The following is a 12,301-nucleotide window of genomic DNA, read 5'->3' as shown; positions in this document are numbered from 1 at the left end:
GACTGATGGCAGGAATGCTGGTCAGGATGCTACTCAGGAAGCAGGACTGGAATACTCTTCAAGCCAAGGTTTATAACTGATAGATGTGGACAATATTTAAGTGCACTGAGGCGAATAAAACTGATGTTATAAGGTGTTTGGAAGAACCCTGCTGCAAAGCCATTCGCAGAATAGCGCTCCCATCATTTTTGGGGGAACGCGTCAACAATAAATTCGCGATTTCACTCAGTTTGTTGGCTCCATCCGCTCTTCCCGGTTTTGGCTGGCTTCTTTTTGCCGTGCAGGCAGTTGGGGAACTGCTACCATCTATGCTCAATGGCTAGCATTTTTTTATTCCTTTTTTGCTGTGTGGACCATTGACTAAGCCAAACAAAGTCTGATGCTCGAATTTATTATGCTCACTCCAATCGCCGGCTGGAATCGCTCGTTTTCCTTTTTGGTTTTGTCTTTGCGTTTTTTCTGTGCTCTCGCCTTTTTTAATTCAATTTATTTTTGGATTTATACGTATTTATGCACATGGGATTCATTTCCGCTTACGGTTTTCTAACTTTTCGCGAGCTAGGGAAAAAATTCAACTTTTTACGCGCCGCGCGTTTTAATGAAAATTGATGCAGCAAAAGTGCGCAAAGGTTATTGGCGTGCCTAAATTAATGTCGTGCATATCAGGATGGCAGCATATCTGGTGGCCATGGAGCGGAGCCTGGGTGACCCTGAAGCAAAATCCGGGATCCGCATTGTGTTCAATAAAATTTTGACATTTCTTAATTGAATTCCGCTGCACAAAGTTTTGAGCGATGGCGAACTCGAACAAAAGCCAACAAACCAAAAATCAAATTACAACAAAAGTCAGGCCAGCAATGAAATTTTCACCACAGCCCACCGACACGCACACGACTTCACCTGTACATATCTATCTATATGTATCTGTACCAACCTGCTCAGCACATGGGCAAAACTGTATAACTTCATTAAATAATTGCGCGACCCGAAATGCAGCGCCAAAAGCCGCAAGGACCCAAGAGCAGCGTTGTCCTGGCAAACTTTCCGAAGCCATCGCTAACTGGCAAAAGACGAACGGAACGGCGGTAAGAAGGCAACTTGCCACCTGAACCATGGAAGCTGCGGCTCCGGCAGGAACAAGCCCTTCATAACCCAATCCCTTCTTGCCTCCATTTTGCTCCACTTTGCTGCATTATGCTCTATTCTCCTCCGGTCTTTTCCGGGTTTGCACTGGCATGTGTTGCAAATGCTCAAATATTGAATTTTGCGATATTCCATCGAACATTTTTCGGGTTATGTTCGTGTTGTGTGGCCTTCAGGGGGTAAATGAGGTGGGGTTGGCCATACTTGTAGTCAATTAGGCAAAATAACCAACGATATTTGAGTAGCTTTTCTGAAAATAGTTTGGCACTAATGCAAGAAAGGAGGAACGAAAGGGGAAATCTCATTTTATTGGGGAGATCTTGAAAGCTCTACTAAAATATTTAGCTTAGGGCAAATAAAAAAAGTAAGTAGTATTTACTAAGTCACTAATCTTAATTTACAGAAATATGTAGATACGTATTAAGTATATTCTCATTCGTAAACTGACTTTCCATAAAAAAAACTGATTAGTTAGCAACGTGATCCAACTAAAATCATGCAATTGTGTACGTTCTGTTCAACAAATAATTATTTGATCACTGCCACGCCGCTAATCTCACGCTCTGATAGATCAATTAAAAATCCAACTTCATTAAGTGCATATTGAACCAATAATTCGTGGCCACGTAACCGATATGCATACGCAAAGTGGCAATTTTATCATCATTGCCATTATTTACAAGTTATCAACAGATGCAGCTGGCTCTCCCCGTGCAGCTCATTTGCAGTAATTTTCAATAAATGCACCGCTATCAACCGTCTGCCATCGGCCAAAGGATGTGGAAGGATATATGGGGAGCTGAGGAACACCGCAGGTCGTAATTCGCGGCAATAATTTTAATTTTAATTGGCTTATTTTATATTTCAATTAAGTGCCCGTTGCCAGTTGCCAGCCAATAAACCAAAACGGCAAACCAAACAAGTTGACAATGTGTGAAAATATGGAAAATATTTGAAGTGAAAATTGTGCACGAGCGTGGCTGTGTGCGGTGCTCATTAGTTGACCGGAAATCGCACACATACACATGACCGGGTCTGTTTCGTACGAGTATGTGTTTTTACGCGGTTTCACGCGGCGTATGCGTAATACGAGTACATACAATTTTCTGGGTAGCTGGGGCATTGCAGGTGGTCAATAAATATTCGATTAAATAGTATAGAAAAATCAGGCTGCAATTTAAAGTAAATAAACATCTAGTTGAACTAAATTCAAGCGCTTACATTGTGTATTTACCCCAAGTAAACATGAGAACTGGGCAATGCATTCCCTAATACTTTATTAATTTATAAAAGCGCCTCATTTTTGGGTTGAGCTACCCCAAACCATCCCGAGCATTGTACCTGATTGTCCTTCGATGTCCTTTGTAAACATGTTGACTAAACAAACCGCGACAACTGAGGCAATCTCCCCTTCCCACAGCGGCACTCGCACCCTTTGAACGGCCATAAATGTCACGACATCGCGCACAAAAGCTTAATTTATAATTAAATTAATTGTTGTAATTACTTCATTAGCGCCCACCTTGGCGGCTTCATTAGGGGCCATTCCGCGGCTATTATAGGGCGCAAGTTGGAGATGGGACAGCTCCATTGTTATGTCCATGTAAATGGCAGCCAAAATGCGACACCACGAATTACACAATTAGGCGACATTAACGTTTAATGCGTTATGTTTACCGTTTCATTTACCTGTTTGCCTCCTTCTTCCGATCCCGAAAATTCCCCTAACCATTAGTTGAGTAATATCTGCTTACAACGCAGCACGCAGGTCATAAGCTGCCTAATCGATTCTTGGCTAATAGAAAAATGCTTTGGGGACATTGCGCGCAGTTGTACAATGCTCTATTTCTGGGTTAATGAATGTCGTAAAGTCTTTGAGTGATGGAAGAATTGGTTCTGGTAATTTTGTGTAATTATGGTACCTTTTCTTAACTTCTCTTGTGAAATGTGTTCCGTTTAGGAAATGGCTTGGAAGTTGTGTTACAATTATCTTTTGTAAACAATACAATAGAAGCTCCCAATGTTCTATTTAGAGCCTTAATACGGGATTGTTCAAAAATACAAACTTTAATGTTAAATGGAAACAAGCCGCTAGGCTGGTGAGTATCTATAATACCGAAAGGAAATACATTATGATTAAAAACAACGAAACTATCGTTTCTTTTTTTTTTGTTTTTAATTATTGCTTCGGCTGTTCCTATGGCAGCTATATGAAATAGTCGTCGGACTTAAATCATATTAAAATCTAAATTGTAATGTTGTCAAAGATACCGAGTAAAAACACTTGTTTGTATTTATTATTAGATTTTTCCTAGCTTCAACTAACTAGTTGATTAACTAGTTTGCGTAAGAACGGACGGACGAACCGATGGACATGGCTATAGCTACTCAACTGTTGGTTCTGATCAAAAATATATATTCCTTAGATGGGCGCAATTGTCTCCTTCACTGCGTTGCTAACTTCTGAACGAAATCAATATACCTTTATCAAATGTATAATAGTAGTTTCGTTCTCGTGTCAATGTAAGCCAAATAGTAATATTTTTTCAGGAATGTAATTTGTTTGTTAAATACAAAAATGTAGGTTTTAAAATACGATATATGTTCTAAGAAGTTATTCCATCATCTGGTCTTAGCTTAATAAGTGCAAATAAATTTCTTAAATGAGTGCAAAAGTTTATTATTATTATTGAGAAATTAACGCATGATTAAAATTATGCGGAATTTTGGATTAGCTATAGCAGCTGAGGGCCTTAAGCTAAAGTGCAAAAGTTATTTTTAAAGGATGAAAGGCATATAAGCTCGAAGATATATTTATTTATTTCTTAATTTTGTCTGTGTGGAATTACAAAAATGTATTTTCCCATTTCTAACACGCTGAAAAAATTGTTCGTACGCGATGAAGAAGCATTAAAAGCCACCAAACAAACAATACCTACGATTCTCTAAATTCTAAACATTTCTGGGTTTTTAAAAAAAAATGACCCCCGTGTTAAGCGATGTCCAATAGTATAGGTAATGTATTATAATGTTTTGTTTATTTATTTTATATTAGTTATGTTATTATTATTATGTTATTATGTTATGTTACTGTTATTTTTATTTTATATTAGTTTCAGCATTTAAAAAAAACTGCTGAATTACATTTTGTCCTAAGTGAATTTACTTGATAAATAAAATGTGATATTAATGTTTCAAAATCAGCTGTTTTCATATTTTAAAACTAGCAAACTTAAATCTTACAGCTATGTTTATTATTTTATATTAGTTTCAGCATTTAAAAAAAAGTATTGAATTAAATTGTGTCCTAAGTGAATTTACATGATAAATAAAAAGTTATATCCCCAACATTTTGCCAAATCCAATAAAATTTAGTTGAGGCATTGCCTGTCGCTCTCGTTTCCCCCTCGCATTCATTCATCAAACATTTACAAACATGGACCATTCAATTAAAATTTGTTGACCATATTAACTAAAACGTCAATCGACAGAAACCCGTTTGCCAGCCAACCAAAGCGAGTATGTGCTGCCCGCTGCTCCCCACCGCCCCCGGCATTTTCCACCGCCCTCCGCCTCGTGAAAACTCAACGAAGCAAAGAGAGCGCGGTGCAAAAGAGAGCGCTCGACACGTGGCATTTGAGGGAAAAATAAAAACTGTGCCGCGAGAGGGAGAGCAAAGTGTGGCGAACAGAGAGAGAGAGTGGAAAATGCAAGAGTTCGGTGAGCATTTTTCTTTTCCCCAACTGTTTTCTTTCTGTTGCTTTTGCCACCCAATTCGTAAACAAATTCTGCCATTGGCCGAGCCAGTTGCTGGGGGAAAACGCTCTTTCCCTCTATGTATCTGCATCACAGTGTCTGTGTGTAGTTTTTGCCTCACGTTTTCCTCTTATTAACGCGTTTTTGTGATTGGGTTTGGGTGCTGCGGTGGTGTGTGTCATGTGTATGGCGGTATGGTGGTATGGCGGTATGTGCGAGTGTGTGTAGGTGCGGAAAACGGAAAATTGCCTATGCGCCAGCCCCAAACTATGCGAAATGAGTGTAATGAGCGAATGCCAGAATGAGAGGCAGCGAGCGCAGTTCAGTTCGCCAGCTTGCGTCCCATTCGCACATTACACATACGCCGCGTTATCTATGTATGAAATATCATGCAATTTTTCCCTCTGCCTTAGTTTATCCCCCCCTCCCCCATCACGCGACGCCTGATTTTTTCCTTGGCTCTAACTGCGATGCCGTTGGCCGAATCCGAGGCTGAGGCTGGAAAACTCAGCAAAAAATCGAGGCTCTGTTAATGTTTTTTGCGTGTTTATGTTAATCGGCGACGCTGGCAGCGACAGAGCGTTGCTTAGACGCATGCCAAACAAGCCCACCCACCGAAGCAAAAAACACGCCCAAAACCCCTCTATGTACAGCCCATATGTACTTGCTGGCAGTGCGTTTTGTTTTTTTATGCAGTTACTGGGCACACCAGTTTTGTGTTTTTGTTTGCCTGCGGATTGCTTGCTCTTTTCCTATGGCCATTTTTTATCTGACGTGGAAATGGAAAACTGTACTGGCCAGAGGGAGATAGTTGGTGGTTGGTGGCAAGAAAGCCAGGCCCGTTTTTTAATTGCAATTTTTCATTAATTAAAATTTGCTTAGTTTGCATTTGAAAAGAGTTGGGCCCTGAAAAAAAGCGGAAATTTGTATGGATTTATTGTGATTGAAGGTGCAGCAAATTGAATATGTTTTCCGTTCCGTCTATATGCGTTTTAACTGAATTTCAGAGAGTGTAACTGGGAGCTAAGGTGGATGGGAAATGCCTGATGGATGCGCCGATTCTGCCGGATTACGGTCTCGGAAACTGCAATTACTATTTATCGATTGCATACCTCTTATTCGGAGGTCATCGGCAACGATTTTGATTAGAAACTTGTAGATTGGCACTTAACATCCTGATACCTAGGAACCAAATTTGCAATTTCATTGTAAATATACAAATAAATGTATTTAGAAAAGCCCTAAGAACTAATAGGAATGAAACAAAGTCGATTGTTTGATAACAAGAAAAAAATTTGTATATACCTTTTTGGAAAAATATATAAAATAAAAGAAATTTTGGAAACAGTTTTTCTACTACCTATAAAATAGAAACACCTTATTTGGTTTCACCATAATAATCAACAAAATCGTTTGTCTGTATGTATGTACATATATGAATGAAGTTAAGGATTTAAAAATCCAATAAAAATATAGAGAAATTTAGTATTCAGTAATCAGAGGTCCAAAAACATATCATAAAATTCAAATTAGAATTGCTGAATTGCCGTTCTTTAGTTTCCTTCTATTAAATATTGAACCACACTACTAGATTTTCCTATCAACTCCCATTTCGGCATTTCCAATATGGTATTTGCCACACTCCACATTTTTATTCTCCCTCCACACCCCTTGCAATTCCAATAACCCACTAATTTGCGTGTGTTCGGGGCCTTTTCATGCCCGGTTCCTGTTACCAGCTAACGGCAATTAATGATATGGCCACAGAGTCACAGCCACATCAAATGACAAGCCCTGGGAAAATGCACTCCAACTAACGGAAAAAGAGACATAGGCGGAGGGCAATGGGTGGGGGGTGGGTGTATTTGGCCAAGTTCCAGACCCAAAGACCCAAAGAGAACCCATCCCCAGTGGAGCCCACTCGGCAGCCAACCAATGCATGAAAACGCATTTTCCCCAACGAAAAGTCAAAAAGTGCGTAGCGCAGCCCACCCACCAATACCCACGCGCAGTCACACACACCCACACACACACTGACACACTGGCGATGTGAAAGAGGGAATGCGATTGGTGGAAAGCCAAAAGGAGCACAAAAAACTCTAACACATAAACTGGCTGGGGAAGGGGATGAGGATGGAGGGTGATGGGTGGTGGGGCGACCGCAACAATACAAAAGTCAAATTAGTGGAAAATGCAAATGCATGGCAAAAAAAGAGTACACAACAAAAAACGCACAGAAAAATGTGCAAAAAATGTGTGACACTAGAAAATATAGACATTGGATGACTATGTGCCTGGGCACGGAAATTAGAGGGGGCTGGGATGGGCGTGGAGCTCCAAATGTGTTGGGAGCGTTGGAAAAAAGTACATTTTGTTTCCATATTATAATTACACAGCTCGGGGCATCCTGTGACAAAACTGCTGCATGCTTTTAGGCGTTTTTTATGTGATGGGTATGGTACCGATGGGTATTTTTGCATAAAGTCAATTTTTGATGGACAGATTGCTTGATTTTCATCGACATTTAGCTCCACCTTGTCAGCCATTACGGCTATGTTCGTTTTGTCGATTTTCCCAATTGATTTTGAGCGCAAATTTAATTTTTGTCCTCTGCTTCCCATTGTGTTTTCAGCATTTAAAACTTTTTCAATACTACAAGTTTCCGCTACTTTGACACAGCATTACAAATATTCATAAGCGTAAACATAATTAAATATCGACATATGTTTTTCCTCACCTCCACTTTCTACGTGTAAATGATTTCTTAATTATTTGTTTTGAACAAGAATATACATTTATATATAAATATAATCAAATGTTACGCAGTGTTTGCTTTAAGCCAATTAACAAACATTTTGCAAGAAAGCTGTCAATTTTTGTGTGAAATATCAGTTTCTAGAGTTTTGTCTATTAAGTGATATAAAGATATAAAGGTATAAACCAAATAAGGCCAACTCTTAAGATAGTTGTACTAAAAAATACATTTTATAGTTAATATGTATACATCGCAATCAAAGCAGCGTGTTTGCCATTATAAAATTAAATAAATAATAATTCCTTAAATGTATGTGGTAGATAATATTATAGATAGCTCTGCTATCTTAAAATGGTAAATAGTAGAGAAAAAAGTAAATTAACTTTTAATCTGTTCAAACAGATCTTCGAACGTTGACTCCATGTTTTGTTTTCGCACTTAGTTCTTGTTTTTTGAGAGCTCATTATTCAGAAATCGTTTATTTGCTGACGGCTTTGGCTTATCACCAGGCTAACAGCTGTTGGATAACCCTAGGCTATCTGGGCCAAAAGGTGTAACGTGACATACGAAAATTGAATTTCCCTTAGTTGAGTTGGCAAATGCAGTGGGTGTTATCAACCAAATGGAAAATGCCAAGGCACAATTGGCCAAGTTCAAAGACGAAGTGGTATGCATTTGACAAGGCCGTTGGAGTGTTATATGTACATGCCTGTTTGCACAACTGCAGACTGAGGGCGAAATCGCTTTCAACCTGTACGACTAATTCCGTACTATCATCCGCTGGAACGCGGCCTTTTATTTATTTAATTAGCTTAGCTCTACCTTTGGTGTTTTGCCTGACTTTAGTAGTGGGTGGCATTATCGCGTTAGCCCAGTTGAGTGCTGCCTTCGATGCCGAAAGGTTTGGCCAAAATGCTAAGTCGCCTTCTAATCTCGCTGCTGCTAGCAGCACCTGCTGTTTTGGCCTACTTCGAGGGCTGTGATAACAGCTATACCCTGAGTCCGGGTACCACCTACGTTGAGTCGCCCTACTACCCCAGCAATTATCCTGGCGGCACTTCCTGTCGCTACAAGTTCACCGCGCCCCTGGACTATTACATACAAGTGCAATGTTCCCTAGGAATTCCATCGGTATGAAACTCCCCCCTATACAAACATACATGGTTTTTCAAATGGAAAACACCTAACGCATGTTTTCCCACCTCCAGAGCAATGGTCAGTGCACCACGGATAACTTTTGGCTCGACACGGAGGGCGATCTTCTGATGCGCGGTGCCGAAAACTTCTGTGGCTCCGGCTCCCTCTCACGGGAGTCTCTTTTCACGGAGCTTGTCTTCGCCTACATTTCCACCGGCACAAAGGGAGGTAACTTTAAGTGCACCTTGACCACCGTCAAGCAAAACTGCAATTGCGGCTGGTCGGCCACTACGCGGATTGCCAATGGCCAAAAGGCGGCGGAAAATGAGTTTCCCAGCATGGTGGCCCTCAAGGATGTGACCAAGAATCAGGCTTCCTTCTGCGGCGGAACCATAGGTGCGTTAATAGAGAATACAAGTGAAAGGTACAAAGTCGACAGACTCGTTTATAAGTGAAATAACCATTCGCATACACGTAAGCTTAAGTTACCAAAATTTCGAGTTATAGAAGGCAATAACAGAATTAGTTTCTTATAATAGTTTAACTGTAATTATAAGGTTAAACGTATTAGGCTTGATTGATAATAACTTATTCAGTTGACATATTTTAAATTTACTATTTCAGTGGCCCATCGTTATATCCTAACTGCTGCCCATTGCATTTATCAAGTTAGCAAGGCAACGAATATTGTGGCTATTGTGGGGATAAATGATCTGAGTAATCGTAAGTTTTCAAAATTGATAAAGCAAAGAATATGATAAGCTAATCCCCTGTCATTAATAAAAAACTTTCGCTTTCCGCTACTAAGCTTCCAGTTCCAGGTACTACCAGCAATATAGTATTCAGCAGATGATACCACATGAGCAATACGTGAGCGAGGGCAACGTAAACAATGATATCGCAGTTCTGATAACCGCCAGCAATATTCAGTGGTCCCGTGGCGTAGGTCCCGCTTGTCTGCCTCCCGTGGGAACGTAAGTATCCCCTAAATATCGGGGTTGTATTGAAAATAATTCGGTTTCCCGTGTAGGACCACGCCATTCACTTACGATCTCGTCGACGTGATTGGCTATGGCACCATCTTCTTTGCCGGACCCACGTCCACAACTCTGCAGAAGATCAACCTGAACGTGGTCAGCAATCAGGACTGCCAGACGGAGTACAATGATGTGACCACGATATACACTGGGCAAATGTGCACCTATGATTACTCGGGCACCGGCCGCGACTCCTGCCAGTTCGACTCCGGCGGCCCAGTTATCCTGCGAAAGTCCAGGCAGTTTTTGGTCGGAATCATCAGCTACGGAATGAGCTGTGCTGCGACGCAGTACCCGATGGGTGTCAATACCAGGATAACGTCCTATATAAGCTGGATACGCCAAAAAATAGGGAATTCCAATTGTGTTGTCAGCTTGTAATGTAAATAAATGCGCCGGACATGCGTTTATATTGAAAATGAGTTAAGAAGGATTTTTACTTCATTTAAATTTGTCTAATTTTTCTAGCTATTAAGCGAAAAACAGAAGGAAATTAAAATGGTTAAGTATGGAAAATACTCTTGAATTTAAATTTGTATTATCAAAGAAAATAGTAGATTTAATTGCAATGCGAATATTTGTGTTGCGGGAAGTCATTTTGTATGCATATACTCTATCTGCTTGCACTCAAAAACAATGTCAATAGTAATATTTTCTTACCTTGACCTAAAAATCCAATTTAACGCTCTTAAATATTTTTTCGGCTTTATTAACCAACAAATATATATATTCCCTATCAATTGGAAGGTCCTATATAAGCTGCCGCGAATCTTCATCAAGTTTACAGTTGCAAAAGCTTCGCATCCATCATGTACGAACCAAAGATTGCGGCAATACTTTCGTTACTATCATTTATCAGTTTGTCGTGCGCCCAACAACAGTGCACTAGATTCTTTGATTTGATCCCAAACCGAACGATTAATATAACCAGTTTCAATTACCCCGGTGCTATACCAAGTGGTAGCAACTGTCGGTTTCGCTTGAAAGCGCCCAGTAATCACGTCATCTATTTGAGCTGTCGATTTGAGTTGGTAAGTACTGTTTTATCATATCCACTATAATTAAAATATTATTTTAAAATAGTTCTCTTGCTAATAATATTTGATCCCGTTTCAAACATGATTTACCTTAGTTTCCTGACACCTGTGGCTCGGAGTTCCTGTTTATCTCCCGCGACGGCGACTTGCAGTTCCGCGATGGCGAACGGTACTGCCGCATGGGCCAGGTCAATCGGATGTCCAACTTCCAAAGCATGGCCTTCGCCTACTATTCCAGCAGTCCGCAGACCCAGCAGCGATCCAGACTCAATTGCCAAGCAGTGGCTCGTCCGGCGCCCTGCGATTGCGGCTGGTCCTTGCCAAATCGCATAGCCAACGGGGTGGAGGCGGGCAAGCACGAATTCCCCTCAATGGTGGGCCTCAGAGATCTGGCCTCCAACCTGCCCATCTTCTGCGGCGGCAGCATAGTCAGCGACCGGTACATCCTGACCGCTGCCCACTGTACCGCTCGCCAACCAGTGGCCAGTCGTCTATTGGCGCTGGTCGGGGAGCATGACTTGAGCACCGGTGAGCCATTTACATACATAGTTTATTATATTTGGAATTTTGAGACGAATAGTACTAAAATCTCTTTCAGGTAGCGAATCAATCTATGCGGCGCAGTACCGCATCCAAAATATCATCAACCATCCTGGCTACATGGAAACGGAATCGGGCAATATAAATGACATAGCCTTGCTCCAGACTGCAACACCCATTGAATGGTCTCGCGGAGTGGCGCCCATCTGCCTCCCCATTCGACAGGCGTACGTGTAGCTCTCATATCTAAAGTGATGGAGTCTTAAAAGAAATGCTTTCTTACAGGGAGAGCAGCTTCAGCTACCAGAACGTGGACATAATGGGCTGGGGAACCCTGGGCTTCGCTGCCTCCAAGTCGAACACCCTGCAAAAGGCCACCCTGCTGACCATGGACAATGCCGTCTGCCGAAGCCGCTTCAACTCCAGCATAGCTCCCAGCCACCTCTGCACCTACGATGCTGGCGGCAGGGGCCAGGACTCGTGCCAGTACGACTCCGGCGGCCCGGTGATCCTGCGTCAGCGGGAGCGGATGTTCCAGCTGGGCGTGATCAGTTTCGGCCGGGCCTGCGGCCAGCCCTTTGGCATCGGTGTCAACACTCGGGTCACTTCGCACCTCAACTGGTTGTGGCGCTATATAGGCGGATCTGTGTGTGTGCGTTAAGGATGTGCTTCGCATGAATAACCACTTTTGTGCACAGAGGGAAACTATATGGATCATATAATTAATTTTACCAAATATTTTTAGTAGCATTCTATACATTGGGTACATTTATGAACTTGACTTCAATATATGGTAAAATTAAAAAGAGTCTTTTTGTAAAATCATACACAACAAGAGAGAATGTTATAGACGATGTCCTCAACTTTAACATTTCCATGGGCGTGCGAAAATACAG

General features: G+C 41.3%; 2 protein-coding genes across 2 annotated transcripts; both read left to right on the top strand.

Annotated features, from left to right (window-relative positions):
* Window positions 1-8,504: 8,504 nt before the first annotated feature.
* LOC120458677 (venom serine protease) lies at window positions 8,505-10,250 on the top strand. The gene is made up of 5 exons (XM_039646414.1): window positions 8,505-8,785; window positions 8,863-9,187; window positions 9,416-9,514; window positions 9,600-9,765; window positions 9,822-10,250. The coding sequence occupies exons 1-5, from the start codon at window positions 8,546-8,548 to the stop codon at window positions 10,207-10,209; spliced, it is 1,218 nt and encodes a 405-aa protein (XP_039502348.1). The 5' UTR covers window positions 8,505-8,545; the 3' UTR covers window positions 10,210-10,250.
* Window positions 10,251-10,631: 381 nt separating this feature from the next.
* Window positions 10,632-12,237, top strand: LOC120453527 (venom serine protease). Its single transcript, XM_039638282.1, has 4 exons — window positions 10,632-10,859; window positions 10,961-11,393; window positions 11,464-11,632; window positions 11,691-12,237. The coding sequence occupies exons 1-4, from the start codon at window positions 10,638-10,640 to the stop codon at window positions 12,064-12,066; spliced, it is 1,200 nt and encodes a 399-aa protein (XP_039494216.1). The 5' UTR covers window positions 10,632-10,637; the 3' UTR covers window positions 12,067-12,237.
* The last annotated feature ends 64 nt before the right edge of the window (window positions 12,238-12,301 follow it).

Source organism: Drosophila santomea, chromosome 2L (genome assembly GCF_016746245.2).
Source record: "Drosophila santomea strain STO CAGO 1482 chromosome 2L, Prin_Dsan_1.1, whole genome shotgun sequence".
NCBI classification, from domain to species: domain Eukaryota; kingdom Metazoa; phylum Arthropoda; class Insecta; order Diptera; family Drosophilidae; genus Drosophila; species Drosophila santomea.
Note: the sequence above shows the minus strand (reverse complement) of the source record. Positions and strands in the feature narration are given on the sequence as shown.